Source organism: Manacus candei, unplaced genomic scaffold (genome assembly GCF_025592945.1).
Source record: "Manacus candei isolate 608988 ecotype Guabito, Panama unplaced genomic scaffold, ASM2559294v1 h1tg000094l, whole genome shotgun sequence".
Lineage (NCBI taxonomy): Eukaryota > Metazoa > Chordata > Aves > Passeriformes > Pipridae > Manacus > Manacus candei.
The window spans coordinates 2,074,281-2,094,011 of record NW_026138142.1 but is presented as its reverse complement, the minus strand read 5'-3'; the positions used below and the strand labels follow the sequence as shown (position 1 = coordinate 2,094,011).

The 19,731-nt window shown below is 41.2% G+C and overlaps 1 protein-coding gene across 11 annotated transcripts in view; it reads left to right on the top strand.

Annotated features, from left to right (window-relative positions):
- The window catches only part of LOC127461039 (sodium channel protein type 5 subunit alpha-like), a 214,094-nt gene that overhangs the window by 75,677 nt on the left and 118,686 nt on the right, over positions 1-19,731 (top strand). For 10 of the 11 annotated variants that reach the window (XM_051768281.1, XM_051768280.1, XM_051768275.1 and 7 more), the window contains 3 exons: positions 4,356-4,419; positions 17,697-17,838; positions 19,509-19,706. In XM_051768281.1, the coding sequence (XP_051624241.1) occupies positions 4,356-4,419; positions 17,697-17,838; positions 19,509-19,706 (404 nt within the window). Of the gene's footprint in view, positions 1-4,355; positions 4,420-17,093; positions 17,147-17,696; positions 17,839-19,508; positions 19,707-19,731 lie in introns of those variants that run through there. The other variant, XM_051768279.1, reaches the window with a different exon arrangement.

Genomic DNA, 19,731 nt, shown 5'->3' with positions numbered 1-19,731 from the left:
AAGATTGTTCTTGCCCTGAATTCAAAACTGTGCTTACCATAAAGTCATGTAGTAGCCAATGACGTATATAACGTTGTCCCCTTGATCTCTGCCCATTCTCTTCTACCCACCCAACCCACTTATCTTCACTGTAATTCCTCCTGTTCCTTTTTGAACTGAAGTTTTGAAAATGTCCTTCCACATGGTTATGGGGTAAGGAGGCAGGAGAGAGCTGGGCCAGAAGTGAGTTCCCATGGGAAGAGGGAGGGAAGGATGGGAAGCAAGGAGAGGAGAGCACCCAAGAGCCTGTGAAACCCAGCAGAAGGGTCAGCAGCAGCAAATGCCAGCAGACAGCCAGATCCCCTGTCATGGCCTGAGCAAGAGGAGGGTAACTGATTATTATAATTATTTGCAACGCCTTTCAGCAGGAATGAACTAAACTGGCACCGCCATTTGTTCCCAGGCATTCTTCCCTAATAACACCCTTAAAACAGCCTGTTCCACCGCTTTTGTGAGGCATGTTTTTCATCTTCAAACTCAATTTCGTTTATTAGAGGCTTCACCGTGTGTGACACAGTGTGCACACAGCAAGTGCAGCAAGGATTCGTTTTAATTACTGTGTATTACCAGGAGGTACAGTGTGTTTGCGCCGGTGGGCGAAAGGGCGAGGAGGGGGTGTTATCTGGTTTGTTTCCGTGTCACGTATGGCGACTGGGGCTCTCTGAATTGTGTTTTTAAATTTGGAGTCGGGGTGTTTGGTGGCTGGTCCGTGCTCTGTGCCAACCGTAGCACAGGGAGAAAGTCTCCGACCAGTGAGCACCCGTGCGGCTGCAATAAATAGTCTGAGATAACGGACACCTCTCTGAAGTTTTTGTTAGAAAGTCAGCCAGAGGACTCTTCCCCGGGCAGTGACTAATGATATTTGAATGTTGCTCTTTATGCAAGTGTGATAATATATAGGGTTGTTTTTTTTTTGTTTTAATTGGAATTAATTTGTTGTAAGATGAGTCAAAACAACATTTCGGTTGGGCCTTCGAAGGAGGAACAGAAGCTGGAGGCAAGAAAGTGTGTTTTCTAAGCTGACTCAAACCTTTTTTATTTTTCTTAACTAGAAAATTTTCCTTTCCTTTGCACAGAAATGAGGAAGGTTTCTACCCTGCAGTCTGTGAATCCCAATGGCTTTCTGCTCTGTTGTATGATATAGGTGTGGAAACCATAAACTGGAGCATACTTTTAATTGGAATAAATTATTTTTTTGAGGAAGTTTGCCCTTTTTTTTTTTTTTTTTGTTAATTTGACAAGTGGAGACATTGTGAATGTTTGCTCTCTTAGAATCAACTGATGTGGAAGGGATCAATGCAGAAACTTGAAAGATATTGAGAAAACAGACAAAGTGTAGAATGAAACAGCCAAAATGAGGAGGAAGTGACTTTGGAAGGAAGAGATTGCCAGAATAGTCCAAGAGAATTTGTGTATTTCCTCACGACTAGCATTTACAGCTAGGACCAGTGGTGTGTGCTTTGAGAAATGTAAGAGGCAGAGCATGGGCTTGCAGGAGACCTTGTTATTCAGACCATTTATAATTTTTTTAATGTGACTTACTCTATAAATTCCTGTAGAAAAGTTCCTAAAAGGCAATGTATACCCTGTAACTGTGACATCTGTATTTTAGTAAAACTGCTGGTAAAAAAAAAAAAAAAAAAAGTATTTCCTTTGGAAAGAATGGCACGTTGCATAAAGTTTATGTATGCACACACACGTGTATAAATGTCATTGTTTTGGCTTGATTTTACCTTGAAGATAAAATAAATAAATCAAAAGCCCACTTAAAATAGAGGGGTTTGCCTTTATTTTCCATATTTGTTTTCCTATTTTGTTTCCCACTCACATGCTGAAATTTTTAAGTGAAAAAACTGACAAAACAAAAAAAAAACTAATTGCACTTTTCCAAGACAATGAAAAAGTCATTGTGTTTTCCGGTGGTGTCTATCAGTTTGAGCAGTCTGTGTTTCAGAGAGAAAATCCTCCTCTATATGAAAAAGAAGCTTCTTGTTATTTGCCCATGTTAGAATTAACTGATGGAAAGCTGAGGCCATGGGTTAATATGATACCAAGGTGGTTTGTTCCTAAAAGCAAGAGTGATGACTGTTTGCTTCTTGCAGACCTCTGATTGCCCAGCAGGCTTGATTGAAATCCAAACCAATGTGCTCTGAGGGACAAAGTGATTGTTGTGCACATTTTTGTTAATACAGCAGTTTGTCTCCTTGGGTATAATACTGTAATACCCTCTTTATTTATCAGTAGGGAATCAGGAGCTCAGCTCTTCCTCAGCCTGAGGTTTGGTATGGTGGCTGTGACACTCCCTTGCACAATTGCAGACCCACTGGTGAAGTTACCCCCTCCCAGCAGCACCTGTGCACCAGTTCCTCAGTGTGCATTTACTGGGGCTCTTTGGCACCTGCCTTATTGCTTGTTTTAGAAATGTAGATGTTTAAAGTCAACAGCAGACAACAGAATTTTGTCTGTTCTTGAGAATTCAAATTTTTTGTTTGCACACAGTGTCTCCTTGTCCTCCTTAATCCTGTGCTCAAACTCTATTCTCATCTTCTGATCTGGCTGAGCAGGAGGTGTTGGTTCAGTCTTCAACCAGCACTGTGCTCCAGAACTTTGATCAAACCTTGAACCATAGAATCATAGGATGGTTTGTTTTGGAAGGGACACTAAAGATCGTCTAGTTCAAAGAGAAGGTGATCTGGTGTGTTTGTGTCACTGACTGTGTGTATCCCAAATAAGATACCACCTGTCCCAAGAAAAGCGCAAGTCTTTGACCAGCAGAACTGGAGGGTGGAAGGTGATGCAGAACGTGGCATCCTTCCCCCCTCTGTGGTGATTGATCACCAATCCTTAACCATACTGAATTCCTGGGTGTTGCTGTCAGGCAAGATGCTTCTGTAGAACACCCACGTGTAACACAAGGTTGAAAAACATACCGTCTGAGCAGGATATATGCTCTGATAACTTGTGAACACCATCACGTGCCCTCGTAACCACAAGCTCACGGACAGTAATTCCCTCTTGGCATGCAGCAGAGCAGGGCTTTTCCACTGCTCGCAGCTTACTGAGAAAGCCACAGCACATCTGTTCGGTGGTTGAGCCATTGAGCATTCTTTGCATACCCTGCCTGGATAAGCTGTCACTCTTCATTTTTAAAACATTTCACAACAGAGGGTTAGCCTAGAATGGAGAACCTGTTCGAGCGTCATCTTCAGAGGCCCGTCTGCTCACAAAGTCTTGCTTTGTAAGGCTGCCACCATCGTGTGCTGTGTCAAGAGGGGATCATGTCCTCTCTGCTGCAGCAAAGCACACCAGATTATCTACCCTTCACCAGTCGCCTGCGGGCCTCTGTTTTGCATTTATTATGTTTTTAGATCAATGCTTTTATCTCTTTTTCCATGCCACCATTCGGGTTTTGAAGATGCTCCTTAGAACATCTCCTTTTCTTCACACTCTCGCTGGAACGCTGGTTTTGCTCATCCTTTAGAGAAGAAGTTGGCCTCCTGTTCTGTGTCTCTGAGTGTTAGACTTGGTTGACTGGGGATAGAAGAGGGAGTGTGTATGCAAAGTCTCTCACCACTCTGGAGATGTTAATTTCCTTAAGCCTTATTGATAGTCAACCAGGGAATGATCCACAGCACTTAAATTTAGCTTGCTCCTCTGAGTCTCTCTTTAGAAGTGTCTATCTCTCCTCATTGCCATTACAGATGACTACATTGATAAATATTTGTCTTTATGAATACTTCCTTGTTTGTTTGATCTTTAGCAGGGTGCATTTTTGTTTCTTTTACTTTATACTCTGTTTTCTATGCAGAGCAAAATCCACCAGACTGGAGGAGTGGGCTGCTTTGTTAGTATTATTACATTCTGACTTATAGCTGGTTACATTTTTAACCTATGAGTCAGGAATTTCTATCACAACCTTCAATTAATATATGTATCATCAGTGCAGAGATTAAAAGTTACAGGCAAACATATGGCTTAGTTTCATTACATTTATGGAACTCAGTAACAGTGTTCTTGGTTAGAACAGCCAGGGACATGGCTAGATAAGGTTTCCTACAAACATTGCCCACAGCACATTGCCACCTTATTCAGCTGTTCAGATCTGGAATACAAACAACAAGTGCTTAAAGAGATTTGAAAAATATATTTGTTTGTACAATTAAGAGAAGTTAAAATTAGCAAAACAAAGCAAAAGGATGCCATTCATCTCTCAGTTACTGTCCCAACTGAATATGCTGGTTGGTGGATGATATTTTTGAATGCTATCATTCCCAGAATGTGTTTATTCAGAAGCCATTTCTCTATTTCTGTTGCAGTGAACTATTTCATAAAAAATGGTACAGAAGATGTGTTGCTGTGCGGCAATAGCTCTGATGCTGGGTAAGTACTTTAAAAATATCTTCACTTCTGTTTGGTTTTGTTGCTGGTTTTTTTTTATTATTTTTGCTACATTTCCTTTTGTTCTGTCCCCTTCTCACCAGCATGAAGTAGATATTTCAACTTCTTTGTGTCAGGCGTAATAGGAGAGAGGATAATGACAATATTGCGCATGGTAATACAATTTTCTGAATGGCAGGGAAGAGAAGTTTGTGTGTGTCACTTATTCAGGTCTAAAATCTTTAGGGGCCTTATTACAGTTCCCTTTCAATACATTTAAACTTCTTGGTAAAAAAAAAATAGCAAAAGCTAAGTAACACTTCTGCTGAGTGGAGAGTATTTTAAAAGAAACAGAACAGAAATGGAAACAGAAGAGCTGGAGGGATTTAGATTGATGATGAATTCCTGACTTTTGGCAAAGGAAGATAAACAAATCAACAAATGCTAGTCCTCAAAATAACATGCTTTGGAGGTGGGAAAGTACTGAGGTATGAGTTGTGATCTACATTTGTATTTGATATGTTTGTAGACTATGAGTGTTTCCTTTTCTTACTGTATAGACAGTGAAGAGATCCTGTGGTACACTAACTTATTTTGCATAAAGGATTTTATTCCTATCCCTGCCACCTATAGATGCTAGTGGTTCCTCCTGCATCCAGTCCTCAGGGTCTAAGCACACTGTCAGAGCATGTGATTGTATCTGACAGGTTCTCATGATCTTGATGGAAAAGATGGGATGGAGAGAGATGGGATCTTGTGTGGTCAGGCGGGATTATAAACCATGCAAAGTTTATAGGCTGTTAGCAGTCGTAGGAAAAGGAAAAAAATACCTTGGAGTGGTGGGATGGATGAGCTTTTGAGCCAAATATTTGAGAGCATTTGAACCAAATATGTGAGAGCACTTGAACAAAGGGGATGGGTGACCTTGGCCAAGTGAGGGGAGGAAATGAGATGATCTGCTTCTGGAGGGAGCTGAGTTTTAAGTTTTGAGTTGGTAGAAATAAATGTGGAACACTGCAAAAAAACAGTGTTTAACTTAGGGAGAACTTAATGAGAAAAAGGGCATGTGTGTGTAGGGAGACAACAGGAAGATGAAGAGAGATAAAATCTGAACTTACTTTTGGACAAGAAGGCAAGAAAAGCCTCGGGGTCCGTGGGAGAGACACTTTGCTTTCTGCTGCCACTCTCTGTATCTGTATTTACATAAAACAAAGGGAAAGCTCAGTGTCAGCCTTCCCTCTGCAGGTCTTGTGTGTCTGATCTGTACTGCCAGCCTAAGTCAGACTGTAGCTCTCCTTGGGCAGACGGCCATGCTTTCCCCTTTGTTTGTTCCATGAAAGGTACAATGTCAGCATCCATTAATTAAGTCCTTTGCTGATTGTAATACATTCCATTTATCCAGGCTCAGGCAGGACTCCAAGACTATTGGGATGTTTCCCGGGAATCCCAGGATTTGACAATCTGTGTATGCTGGAGAACTTCAGCCTTTGCTAACCAATAGGCAAAAATATTGAGAAAAAAACTGTTCAGCACAGTAATACAATTTTACATGTCATGAAATATAGCTTGTTCTCACTGATGACCTGAACTGTGGTTCAGGAAAGGTGCTAAGGTTGTGAGCAATGAATAAGGGTGGATTAGATTATAGCTATTTCTGAAGCGTGCTTTAGAGACTACTGCTTTGGAATTGTTCAAGTGGTGGGAAGCTAAATACCAATCCAATATCCATGGAGTATTTATATATTGGTAGCCTGTATGGATTTAAGTGTTAGGTTCTAGCGAGGTGTATGAGCAAAACCACCCTTATTTCCTTCCTTAGAAGTCAATAAATTGCAGCAAAAAGCCATGATTGGAGAAAACCTCTGATGGAGGCACTATGCCCATGAGAGATTCACAGCCTGAAACATCCAGGGGAGAACTTGCAGCTCTCAATTATAAGAAGAAAATGCCACCCACACACAGAGTGTCCTTGTACTTGTTTTGATAAATACATCAAAACTGTCAGTGTTTGTGACATTAAGGGAAACCCACTTTCCCTTTATGCCTCAGCTCTTTCTTCTTCAGCCTCTTGTTGTTTTAGTTAAGTATTTAATATCACTGGGTAAGGTTTGGTTTTAAATGCCTAAAACTGGGGAATAACTATTCCTACTTATATTGGTTTTTTTAGCTCAGGACTAGAAAATGTTGTCTCCTCTGCTATACATTGCACAGGATTACAGCTAGTCGTCCACTCCTGTTGTTTAAAGACATGAAGATAATTAGAAAAATGATCCTAAGGCCCCAGGGGATGTTCAAAGTCATGTATTCCCACCTGCTAGGACAGAGAGACCGTCATTTACAAGCTGATGTATCTAAGAGAGTGGATTGGTTTTCTCTCACCCTTCAGTGATCAAAGCCAAGTGCATTTGACAGTAAAACAAAATGCACATGTGTGGGACCTTCTGGGACAGGTTGTACCACAGGATCAGGGGAGGGGAGCTGAGAGGAAGTAGATGCATCATTTTGTGGTTCCCTCATTTGTTAGTAATGAAATTAATGACAAGTGAGGATCCTTAAGTTGGGAACCCATCGAGGCATCAGGAAGGTGTGCTGAGGAAAGACAGCTGGTAAGACCATGTCTGACTGTTCATAGCACTTGTGGAGCTTGCTTCTGCTCCCAGTTTGGAGCTTGAATTCATTAACCTCTGGGGCGCACCGAGGACTCAAAGGAACCACGGGGAAGGGCGGTGTCATGTGTGCACTCCTGGAAGGATTTGTTGTTAGAGTGAGTGATATCTGTATTGTGGCCAGGATATTAAATCTCAAGGCAATTGGCAAAGCCATTTTAGTGCATTTTTAAAAGCATGTTAATGACACACTGAGGTTTGGCTGATTGCTGTTATTATAGAAGAGTAAGAAAAAAAATACCTAAATGAATCTGCTATGGCAATTATTAGGTGATGAGACTCAGATGGCCTAATGTAAGAGCATGTAGTGATGGAGACTGCAACCTGAGCTGGAGTAGCAAGCCAAAATCAGCAGGGAAAGGATCATCAGTGGATTCTATATCACAGACAACCTAATTATCTCTAAGGTGGGGGCTTTATTACATTACTAGGAAGGACTGTTTTCTGAACAAGCACCCAAGCTGCCAATAAAGGAGGGGGTAATGGATCTAGCTAATATTGATTCTGGTTCAGAAGGGATTTGAATAGATGTATGTCACTCAGCAGCAGAAAACATGTCTCTAGTACTCGATCTGGCAGATGCAAGAAAAAACGATTTATTTACATTCTTATAAATGCTCAAACAACCTCAAGAAGTTTTTTTTACTTTAAAAACCATGCTGCAAAGACCTGGTAGGAATGTTGGGGAGATGGCATATTTCTCAGGTACACAAAGGCTAATCTGTCTGTGGGGTTTCCCATTTGATGCCTCTTCTTGATTCCTGAATTTTGATATTTTTTTATTGAATCAAATAGAACTTTTGTGTTGCTTTTCATTTTGTTTGTCCAGCTGCGTTTTCCCCCTTGATGTAATGCAAGAATTTCCTTTGCACTTAGAAGGAACAGTGTAAAATGGAAATAAGAAGTGATGTCTGGAGAAAAGAGGAAATCAAATGATTGTGATCAAAGGTGTTGTTTGGCTCAAAGTGAATGCTGCTGACATGTACTTGGTGTTTCACAAGTACATTCAGAGAACTATGTTAATGGAAAAATCCTCTGCTCTGAGATGTGTGTCACAGATTGGTCAGACACTGGAAGCAGTGCTAACAGCAATGCTCTCTTGGCAAAAAAAGAAATAAGAATTGTAGTGTATTTGCAGAATTGTTCATGTTTCTGGATGTGTTTTGATGTTAAATTTGGTTGTTCTTTTGGATGTGATTGCACTGGGGTATACCCAAGGTGTTTCTCTTTGCAATTTCAACTTCTTTTATTTGCTTCATTTAAAATAAATGGAGAAAGCTCAGATAGTCTGATTTTCAAAGGGATTACAACTCTGTAAATTTGCTTTTCAATTTAATTCCCAGTATATAGCTTATCCAATTTTAAATACCTTGTTTTAGCTCCAAGGGAGGTCCAGTAAAGAGCCGGTACAATGATCAAATATTTGGAAGGTCTCAGCCAGGAGCAGAAGGTGGAAACTGCTCTATCCTTAGTGAAATCCAGTCTTAGCATCAAGTAGACTGTGATTTGCAAAGGCTACAGAACAGCAGGTGACAGCAGGCACCACCACACACTGCCTCTAATCAGGCATATGGGCCTTTTCCAGTGGCCTTTTGCCACTGCCCTACTGTGTGGAATTGCCACGTATTCACAGATGAGTACTCGTGGTGATAGTGCCAAAGGGAAGACCTGGGAAAGGAAAGGTGATGCTTTAGAGTGTGCTCAGGAGCCTATAGCAAGGACAAAGCCTGGCACTCAGTGCCTGGCCCAGGGCAATGGGACATGGGCGAAGTGATGGAGCCTCCAAGGGCTCTCAGAAGGAGAGAAGGTGGTCCCACCTTCAGATCCGACAAAGTACCAGCAATTCCTCTACCAAGCATCACCCTGTTGCCATCACCAGACCAGACCCCCAGTGGGTGGGCTGTGGGAACTGATCTGTGTCAGGCTGCACCAACCTGGTTGTGTTGCCCTTGCAATTATGACTCGTCCTTCCTGACTAGTAACCATTCACTTTGATGAGATAACCAGTACTGCGGAGTCCACTGCTTCCCTGCAGAGTAAAGACTTGTGGGGGCTGCAGCAGCTTGGAATTATGTGTCTGTGAGAAAGGAAGATACATTTCAGCTCTAAAGCGTTTCCACTTTTATCCTGTTGTAATTTCGCAGGGACGTTTTTCTGCTGTGCTTAGGCTGCTGTTTTTATTTCCCCTTCTGCCTGAAGGTTCGGTTGAGCAACAGAAACAGCAAGGAAATTTGTCCATTATGAGAAAGAGACAAGATGCTGTCAATGTACAAACTAAAGAAGCAGATACAAAAGAGAAACTTATATTTGTTCTTTTCACTTTTTTTCACTTGCAACTACAACATGGAGCTGAATTTTCAGAAAAGTGTACATGTTTTAAATCTGTTGTGTCCCCTTTGGATCTCAAGGTCAGACTGCTTAATATTTTATTTTCCCTTACACATAGTATGTCCTGTGTATTCAGCTCATGGGCAGGAATAGTCTACAAGATCATACTGACAATGAAAGCACATTTGCATCGTGTCTGTACTGATATTACCAAAAAGACTAGTGAACAGGAAGGAAAAGCAGGCAGTAAAGCTACTTCAGGAACAACAAGAAAGCACCTTTGGCAACTGCATCCTAGTAACTGTTGCTATAGAAACTTTAGCTACCTTTATTCTCACTATGACCTTGATTTTTCTTAACAGGATACATTAAAATAATGTACACTGTGGGGCAAGATTCTCTGTGATTTGGTAAATTCTGTCACTGAGCTTATCTCATATAAGGGATGAAGGAATGACCATGTGGTGTAGTGCTCCTCAAAGTTTTTGTGTCAGTCCTAACTCTTTCTAAGATATTATCAGAAAAAAAGATTGGGTTTTTTTTGTGTTGTGGCATTTTACTGAGCTAATTAATACCAGCACATAAAACTGCATCAGATGCCTGTTTTCTTAGTCTCCATGAGTACCAAAAGCAGTGTTTTTGTGGTAGGTTCTCCACATCACCTCACTGCCAGCGTGCTCCCACAGTGATGCAGCACTTTTACCTCTCTGAGCTGTAGTGACATTCCTTTGCCTTTATACATCTCCATGCAGTGACTTAAAGTCCCTTGCAAAGGTTTATCACACCCCTCAAGGGTAGGGAAGAAGCATGCTATGTACTGAGGAGCAGCATTGCTACCAAATACTTCCACCACTGCTACTGCAGCTCTCACCCAGACCTTGGCAGGCAGAGAGACTGGAAGAATATGGTATATGCACCAGAACATGTTAAACAACATCCAGTAACCCAGCCCCAACTGCTCTGGAAACTGGGGAGCTGCACGAGGGAATAGTGCACCCAGTTGATTGTTATCCTGCTGCTGGCAATCAGGAGCCTTGTAGTCCTGAGTTGCCTGAACTTAAATCTGTATTATTATTACTGTTGTTATTGTTGTTATTACTTCTTTTCTTAATATAAGAAGGCCCCAGATTCAGGCATGTGTTGTTGGATACTGGGCAAGTAGGGTGAGAAGAGCCCCCTTGGCTTGGAAGTTTGATATTTTGGAGTGGGGTGAAGAGGGTGCTCAGGTATCTTAGTTGCATGTATACACTCCTGGGGAGCAACAAGAATGGGTAAGGTCAGGAGAAATGTCTGGTTGCAAGTTACCTTGGGACTAGCCAACTTTATCAGGAAGGTCTGCCAGTGTTTAACTTGCTGTGTGAGTGGATCCATCACAAGAAATGGGATATTAGGAGTTTTGGTGTGCTCCTTGTGGGATTGGGGTGTTCACAACCCTCATGAAATGCAGTCTGATTGGGGTACAGCTGGCTGACAGATGGGAGAGGCTGTAAAGGTTGCTTGAGTGAGAAGGGGAACACCATTTCCAAATGTGTCCTCTTCAAATGTCACCAAGGCAAGGGTATTTTGAAAAGAATTTAGTGTGTAACGACTAGAGATAAAAACATAATTTTGCTCCAGATTATCAAGTGACAATTAGTGAATTTATTTCAAACCTTCAGGCTATACAGCACACCTTAAATGAATTTAACTAGATCCTGATGTAAATCACACAAACTTTTCCAACTCTGTGTTGGTTACAGCAGAAGCAGAATGAGGAAGGTTTGCCCATGGTGAGAAAGCCTCTCACTTGAGTATGTAAACAAACAGAAAGCAATTGTGACACCTCTAAGGTGCTGCAGGGGCCACAGACATAACTTGAGGTATTATACAGGTTTAGGGACAATAGTAACAGTCCCCACTCTTAGGGATCAGTGGTGTATTTGAAAGATCATGTCTCTGGACAAACAGCCGCAGTAGGGATTAAATCCAAATCCACTCAATTCTTAAGAAGGGGTAATATTACCTCTTAGTCAAAGCTGTAATAAGCTCATCAGCCACATGAGAGAAGCAGACTTACTAGAGGCTACAGTCTTCATTAAGCAGTAATCTACTATTATGTTTATGATGATAAATTATTGCCCTACATTTTGTTTGATGGGTTACACAGAAGATCCGGTGTCTGGTCACTGGATTGAGTCAGAAGAAATGAGAGCTTGTTTGCCATGCTGCAGCATGAGGTCTAAAAAAGCCACATTGCATCAGAGGTAGTTCTTCCTCTCCCTGCCTGCGTGCCTGCATGGAGGGGGTTGATGTTGCAGGCTGGAACCACTGGTTTTCCATCTGCATGAGCAAGTAGCCAGTGGGGGAGGCTGAAACTTTTCCTGGACACAAATCAGCAACATGCACAGGTCAGTGGGTGCTCTGAGCCTGTGAGCAAGCCTGCTCACAGGCACCTCCTTCCCTTTTCTCTTCCAGTTTCAACTCCTGGTTGATGTTGCTTTTTATTCTGAGCTTTTCTTCTCTTCTTCGTCATCATTTTTTTTTTTTCCCCTTCAGCACTTAGTTGAATTTTCTTGCACTTCTGTCATTCCAGACAATTGGCACCCCTTCCCTTGCTTTTAAAAATGCCCTTCAAATTCTCTCTGACCTCTTAGATACTTGGAATGAGAGCTGCTGGGGGCGCCTAGTCAAAACCTATCCATGCCGCTGCAAGTCAGATTTTGGCTTTTAGATGGTAATTAGTGGGGAATTGTAAGTCAGATTCTCTAACCATGATTAGTCTTTAATACAAAAGAAAGAGTAGGGGAAGGAGAGCAGCCTGTGACTTTCAGGCACACCAAGCACCTGCTGACAGCAATGGCTTTGGCTGGGGTGCTGCTGCCTTTTGGCCCCTTTCTCCTACATTCTCAGTTCATCTTACAAAATTCATTTCTGTAAATATTGTCCTGTTTCAGAGTGGGTAGTTTCATCTTGTCAGGTAGAAGCAAATGCCAGTCCAAGGATATTTGTCTGTTCCCCACAGCCACTGCACAGTATGCATTCCTTGTTTGGCCGCTGCTCTCCTCCCTCAAAGCCAAGGGAACGGAGAAAACATGGAAAGTGCAGAGAAAAATAATCAAGTCTGTGGCCTAAGGGAAATTAAAGCCTCTCTTCTGTGGCCTGAGGACTTTAGCAGGAAGAGGCAGTTTGAGGAAGACCCTACTGTGCACATCATGGAGGCCACGGGCATTGTCTGCCCTTCAAAGCCTGCTGAGCTTTGAAACCCCATCATGGGGTTTCCATTTCCAACCACCATGTCCATTCCCCTGGAATTAGCCACGTGTCAAAGACATCAGCTGTAAATTTTTCAGCTTGATTTCTGCATTCTTAATCTGTGACCTAAGCGTGAACACTAAGGGGCCCTTATCAAAATATGGGTTTGTTTTTTCCTGCTTTTTGCTGTGTCTGTGGTATGTACTTTATCTCCCATTAGTGCTTCTTTAGTGAACAGTTTGGTGTAGCAAGCTGTAGTGTCCCTTTGTAACTGAAACCCAAGGGAAGTGCAGCCTTCCCCTCACAGAGGTCGTAGCTGACATGAGCAGCCGTTTGATGCTGACTCCTGGTAGCACATGGACAACACTCCCCATGTTTTCAGGATTTGAATGTTACAATCCAGGGCACAGTTGCTTTACAAATCTTCTTTTATTGCCTAACCCTGTTGGCCACTACAGCCAGGATCAGCAGGTTGCTTGGCTTGCCTAGATTAAACTCTTGAGACAGAGCATTTTGCAATTATGCCCCTCAGCTACAACTCTCTGCCATTCCCAGCCTGTGTTATTTAAACCAAGGCTGTTTCTTATGTCCTTTAATTTCCTGTACCAATGCCAGCTTACAGTGGTGATTACAGCCTGATAGATAGGTAGGTAGGCTGCTGCTTTTAACTTTTCTGAATCAATGACACTAATTTTATTGTGATCAATTGAATAGCATCCTGTGACGCTCCTGTGGAGGATGGTATATTTATGTAGCTTGTTGTTGCTGCCCATCCCTGTGCATCAGAGGAGAGTACAATCCTCTGAAATGCTTCCCTGAGGTGAAAGAAACTAAAGGGTTTGCTGAAAAATCCAAAGGGGTAGGCTTAATATTCTACATCTAAGATAAATGTAGTAAAATCTTAAGACTCCTTAAAAAAATCCTCAGAGGAAATGGTGTCAGTTGCAGAATAATATTCTCACGTGAGAGCCTTACACCTCAATTTCTGTAGTGTTTTTCTGGGAAGCAGTATTTTGTTTTCCTCTCAGTGTTTTTAACACATTCCCATACCCTGTGGGTTATCGCTTCTGTTGGCTACAAAAGAGGGTGAGCATGAATGAGGAGTTGACAACTGGGATATTCTGTCTCAAGTGCCCAGTTGCCGTAAGAAGGATGTAAACTAACATCAACAGCATTTTTGAGCTGGGGTTCATGCTTTTTGTGCTGCAGCAGCTTGTTTGAATGCTCTTAAAACTGAACATAATATTAGAGAAGCATTTAGTCCTGGTTTCAGCTGGGATAGAGTTAATTTTCTTCCTAGTAGCTGGTGCAGTGCTGTGTTTTGGATTTAGGATGAGAATGATGTTGATAACACACTGGTGTTTTCAGTTGTTGCTAAGTAGTGTTTCTGCTAAGTGAAAGACTTTTCAGCTTCTCATGCTCTGCCAGCAAGGAGGCTGGGGGGGCACAAGAAGCTGGGAGGGGACACAGCCAGGACAGCTGACCCCAGCTGGGCAAAGGGATATTCCATATCATAGGAAGTTGTGCTCAGTATACAAACTGTGGGGAAAACTGGCCAGGGGGGCACTGCTTGGGAATTGGCTGGGCACTGATCAGCAAAAGGTGATTGTGCATCACTTGTATATTCTAATTATTTTATTATTCTCATTATTATTACCATCTTTATTATTTTGTTCCTTTTTCTGTCCTATTAAACTCTGTTTATGTCAATCCATGAGATTTCTTACTGTTACTCTTCCAATTCTCTCCCCCATCCCACTGGGGCAGGGTTGAGTGAGAAGCTGTGTGGGGCTTAGTCGCCATCTGGGGTTAAACCATGACATGTGTACACTCACTGTGGAGTCAGACAGATCTTTGCACACCAGCAATCTACTGTGAGTGGAAAGGTCTTTTAAGACATGTAAAGACAGAATGAAAAAATACTAATTATATCATGAGCAGAAAATATTAATCTGAGCCACCACTGTTCACTTTCACAGTCAGAAGGATTGCATCTCCATGTCCTAGGGCTTCATAAACAGTTGTGCTAAAGTGCTTTGAGCAGTTGCTTGAATGTTCTTCTGCATCAAAACAGTTTCCCTAAAAAGCAACATTGGCATTGAACCTAAGAGTGACTTTGTAGCCTCTAATCTGCGCCAAGAGGTTCCTGTGAAAATACAACTGCAATGTTCATAATATCCACCTTCCTTCAGACTTTGCTGTTCAAAATGGTGAAGAAATTTTTAGAAGAAATTCTCTCTCTCGTTAATATTAATGGCAAAATTTCCATTTTGCCTAAGGTTTTAGGCAACTTATGCTAGATGAAGCCTAATTTCCAAATGACTACCCTGCTTAGGTTTAGGTTCACCAGTAAAGTAACCACCATCAAGTTTCTCACAGCTGTATTCAGATGTTTTAGCCATTAATAATAACATTAAAATATGAGTGATGAGACCAGTTCAGTGGAGCCACTTGGGATTGGCCTTTTGTGGGAGACTAAGGAAAGGGCTGTCACCTCTGGACATGATCACTGAGCTTCCAGGCAAGCACAGTCTGTGAGTGAAATCCTTTTCTCATGGCAAAGAGAATGAGCCTTACAAAAATTTTCATGTCCTGTATAGACACGATGTCTTAGCGCAAACAAGTGAGAAGGGTTTCCTTCTTGAGAGCCCAGAGAATCCATTTCCCAGAGCTCTTGAACGGTGTGAGCAGCACGTCATGGGCAATGAAGGCTGTTTTCAGCAGCAGATCAGAGGCAGGAATCTCATGTGTCTACAGCAGAGAGTGACAGCAGATGATGCCTTTGGGAGAGAGGAGATTTATTGAAAAGGCTGCCTCAAAAAAGGACATGGGTGTACAAGAGAGATTCAGTGTGCATCTGCATATTTTATGCAGAAAAAGCTGACATTTCTGCATTTTATTATCTTCTAACTCAGTAATGTTACTGTAATTTTTATTCAAATGTAGCTTTTATTGGGAAACAATAGGCAGTCAATGTAGGAAAGATCTAGAAGGAGGCATTTCCAGACTGGCAGGGAAAAAATTAGAATTGACTCTCTTTTTCTTTCTTTGTGAGATACAACTGTTATTATCTAAATTCTCAACTGAGATAAGCTAACTTGGCTCTACCTAAGGTGACAGAATCACTTATTATACTCTCACTTGCGTGTTACATTTAATTCACTAAACATCAGCTGTTCATTTTTTATTGCTTATTCTGAAAACTGCTGTAAACAAGGATCTGCACACACTTTGCAGTGCTTCAGCACTCCTTTTATCAGTGTTCAAAGCAAATTTACTTTAAAATTTGTACTTGACTACTGATGTTAAATTAAGATTATTAAAGTGTTGTTGAATGTCTAATATTTGTGGCAGACACCATAGATTTGTGTAACTTCAGAATCTATAGCAATGTATTCTCATCTCAACATGTAATACAAGGTTGCTATCCTGTGCTGTAAAAAATTTAAATTATATCAGAATCAAATTTGTATTTTTTAAAGAAAAAGAACACTGATTTTCACACTGAGACACACTTTGCTTTCTCAGGGATCCTTTTTTTTTTTTTTTGGTGGCATTTTAAAAATTGCTTTGTATTATTTGTGTTGCTGCTTTGCATTTAAAATTGTGACAATATTCTACTTTGGTAAAAAATGCCAGTGATTGAGAAGCTCTAGATGGTTTTGCCAGGAGAAAATAAAGGTAAAAGCTGTACACATTGGACACACTCTACATGACTGGTGACATGTATAAGATGGTTGGATGTTACCATGATCACACTGCATGAAGGCAGTTTAGAAAACCTTGATTCCCCCATCCAACAGGAAGAACATCATGCCAGGACAGAGGGTATTGCTCTGGTCTCATGAGGCTGCCTGGAAGTTGGTGCCTCTCAATGTCTCTGGTCTCTGACAAAGTGCTTTCACAATCCCTCTTGTTACAACCATCCCTATTTGTGTCAGCTGGAATTTTCACCAAATTGTACCAGGTTCATCTCTAGCTGAAGGATAAGGAGAACATACTGTACGTTCTGCTGAGATCTGCTTCTCCAGATAATTAGATGCTGCCCACCTAACGAATTCCCAAATACCACAGGGCTCCAGTACACTGGCAACACCCTTGATCCAATAATCACTTCTTAGGATACAGAAGTAATCCTTTGCATATTGCTCCATGTCTTCAGTTTCTGATGGGTCATATTTTGTGTTTGGAGAGCAGGTGTGGGGTTTTGACTAATTGTATTGCACAGCTGTGGGGGAGAGGATGGCACATCGACCTGGGATCTCTTCTACCTTGTGTTTCACTTGATGATGCAGTTCAGTACTTACACAGCATCACTGAGAGCAGTCTTTATCTCTTCTGGCATATGGGGCTAGAAAATTACTTGTAAAGAGCCTCCAAGGTTAATGAGAGCCAGTGAAATTCATGCTATCTTCATGCAATTTAATGCAGTAATCTGCAAGACGCACAAGGAACGCTTTTTGCTGGCAGAAATAGAAAAAATGTCATGACCCCAGACTGCGGTGGTGAGTGGAACAAAAGGGCTGGGTTTCTTAGATTAAAGATTTAATCCTTGCAGGGGGGTGAGCATAAGGTCAGACACAGTAAGCAATTGGGAAGGTGCTCAGATAGCACACGCTGGTGTTTCCAGCCTGTGTCAGACTACATAACCAGAAAAGCAGGTTCATCATCACAGTATTACCTGCAACTGTAACAGGAGACACCAAGTATATGATTCTTAGAAATAAGTGCCAAGAGAAACCATAGTTAAACACTTAACTCCTGCTTCGGTACCTAATTCCATTCTATTCCAAATATGTGCTAGATGCTCGTTTCTCATTGCAGCTTATATTATGGTTACAGTTTATCCTTTCCAAGGAAAAAGAAGATTGCAAAGATCTTTGGTATTGAGAAGTAGCATCCACCTGTTTCCTGTGTTTTTATCCAGTGGAGGAATTTACCACGTGTGATGTGTGCTCTTAATCAAGGGCATTCTGTGCATTTCCCTGGAAATCAGTTTCTCCATGTTGAAGCCACCTAAGATGTATTTCATAGATTGTATTTCACTTTTTGCAGCTCATGCCCTGAGGGGTACATATGTCTGAAGGCTGGGGAAAATCCTGACCATGGTTACACAAGCTTTGACACTTTTGGCTGGGCCTTTCTCTCTTTGTTCCGTCTTATGACTCAAGATTGTTGGGAGCGTCTTTACCAACAGGTATGATATTATTTTATTGCTGTTAAAAATTATAAATAAATACACCATCTTTTACAGTGACATTAATAATTAAAGACAAGGCAGAATTGCTGGTTATTAAGTAAACTGTGCTCTTTGTGTGTGTTCTGAAGAAGGACCTTCAACTGTTACAATTAATTTATTTTCTTAAGAGTGATAATATCAAAAGACATTAGACTGCATGTTTGGGGAAGTTGGGGAAAAGTGGTACTGAGAGAAAGACACTTTGAATGACTAATTCACCTGAGTCTAAGTGAAGTTCACCTCTTGAGAAAGATCGCCACGTCACCACTTGATGATTTTTTTGATGGATGGTGTAACACAAACTAATCTTTTGAGTCCAGCTCAAAAAAGGGCTAGAAAAGCACCTGTGTGCTTGGCATAACTGGTTTTTCAAGGCACGGTAATGAACACAAAATCAGCAAATGGCAAGACTACCTGGTACACATCAGTTCTCTCTGCTGCAAGCTCTTCATCATGGAGAGACAGAGGCATGAATGGGGTCAGACTCAACCTACACTCACTTTGGAAGGTAACCTGCGAGTATATGCTCATTTTAGCACTCATTTCCTGGAATGTATGCGAACTCTGAAGAACTAAATATCACAGTTTGGCACAGAATGACATACTCTGTCCATGTTGCCACTGAAGATTTACTGCCTCATCTCAAAATCGCCCAAACTGGAAAACGGTCATAAGGAAATCAAGAGACAGTGCTGACAGAACTACTCTGAAAGTACTGAGATAGACATCGTTGAAGATTTTGGGGACTTCAGCTTCACACACAGCCAGTTATAGAATTTCACTTCAGGGAAATGTAGAACAATTAAAATGAAGATTCTTTAAACAACCGTATTCACTTGACACAGAGCTGCGTGTACAACTCTGGGAGACAGAAACTGTCAGGGCAAATAAGGATGAACATCTCTCCCTTTTATTATTTGACCTTATAATATCAAACAGTGTTTTCTATCAGTAATATCAAGTCACTGACCATGGGACATATCTGTTACATATCTGTTACATACAAGCTTGGCCTGTTCCCCTAAACTCCAGTTATCCTAATAAATACGGTGAAGAACCAGGGAATACAATCAATGGAGCCCAAGGTTTGGTTCCTCTTATCCTGAGGCAGATGTCTAAATAATGTTCAGATGAGTTGCACCCTAAAAATATGTTTTTCTCCCCACTAACTGTGAAGGACCCAGAGTGTAGGCATCTGAAGGGATACAACATGAGTCCCACTTGGATGGTTTCTAAACACTGGTCAAAAACAGATTGAGCTGTGTGTAGGAATTTTTCACTGCAACTGATTGTAAGATTATCTATTCTAAAAGAAAACCAGCAGAGATATTTGGTAAAGGAGGGAAGCATTCTTCTTTTAGAAATTAATTCACTGCAAGGCACATAATTTTTGACCAAGATATAAATATTTATCAGTGAGAAGATTATTTCCTTGGATGTGGTTGTCATTTCTCATCAAAGGGTTTCTGCTTGAGCTATTAACAAAGGCTAGATTCAATTATATTGTAAATCTAAGAGTTTTAAAAAAATGTATTTAAAAAATAATGTTTTTTCTTTTAAGAAAGCACTTTTTTCTTTTAAAAAGCATTGTAAACAAATGATTAATGATTTTACTTCTGTGCTTACAGACTCTCAGATCTGCTGGGAAGATCTACATGCTTTTTTTTATGCTGGTCATCTTTCTGGGTTCATTTTATCTGGTCAACCTGATTCTGGCTGTTGTGGCCATGGCATATGAAGAGCAGAACCAAGCCACTATTGCTGAAACAGAAGAGAAGGAAAGAAAGTTTCGAGAAGCCATGGAGATGTTAAAGAAAGAGCAGGAGGTCAGTGAACTATGTGACATGATTA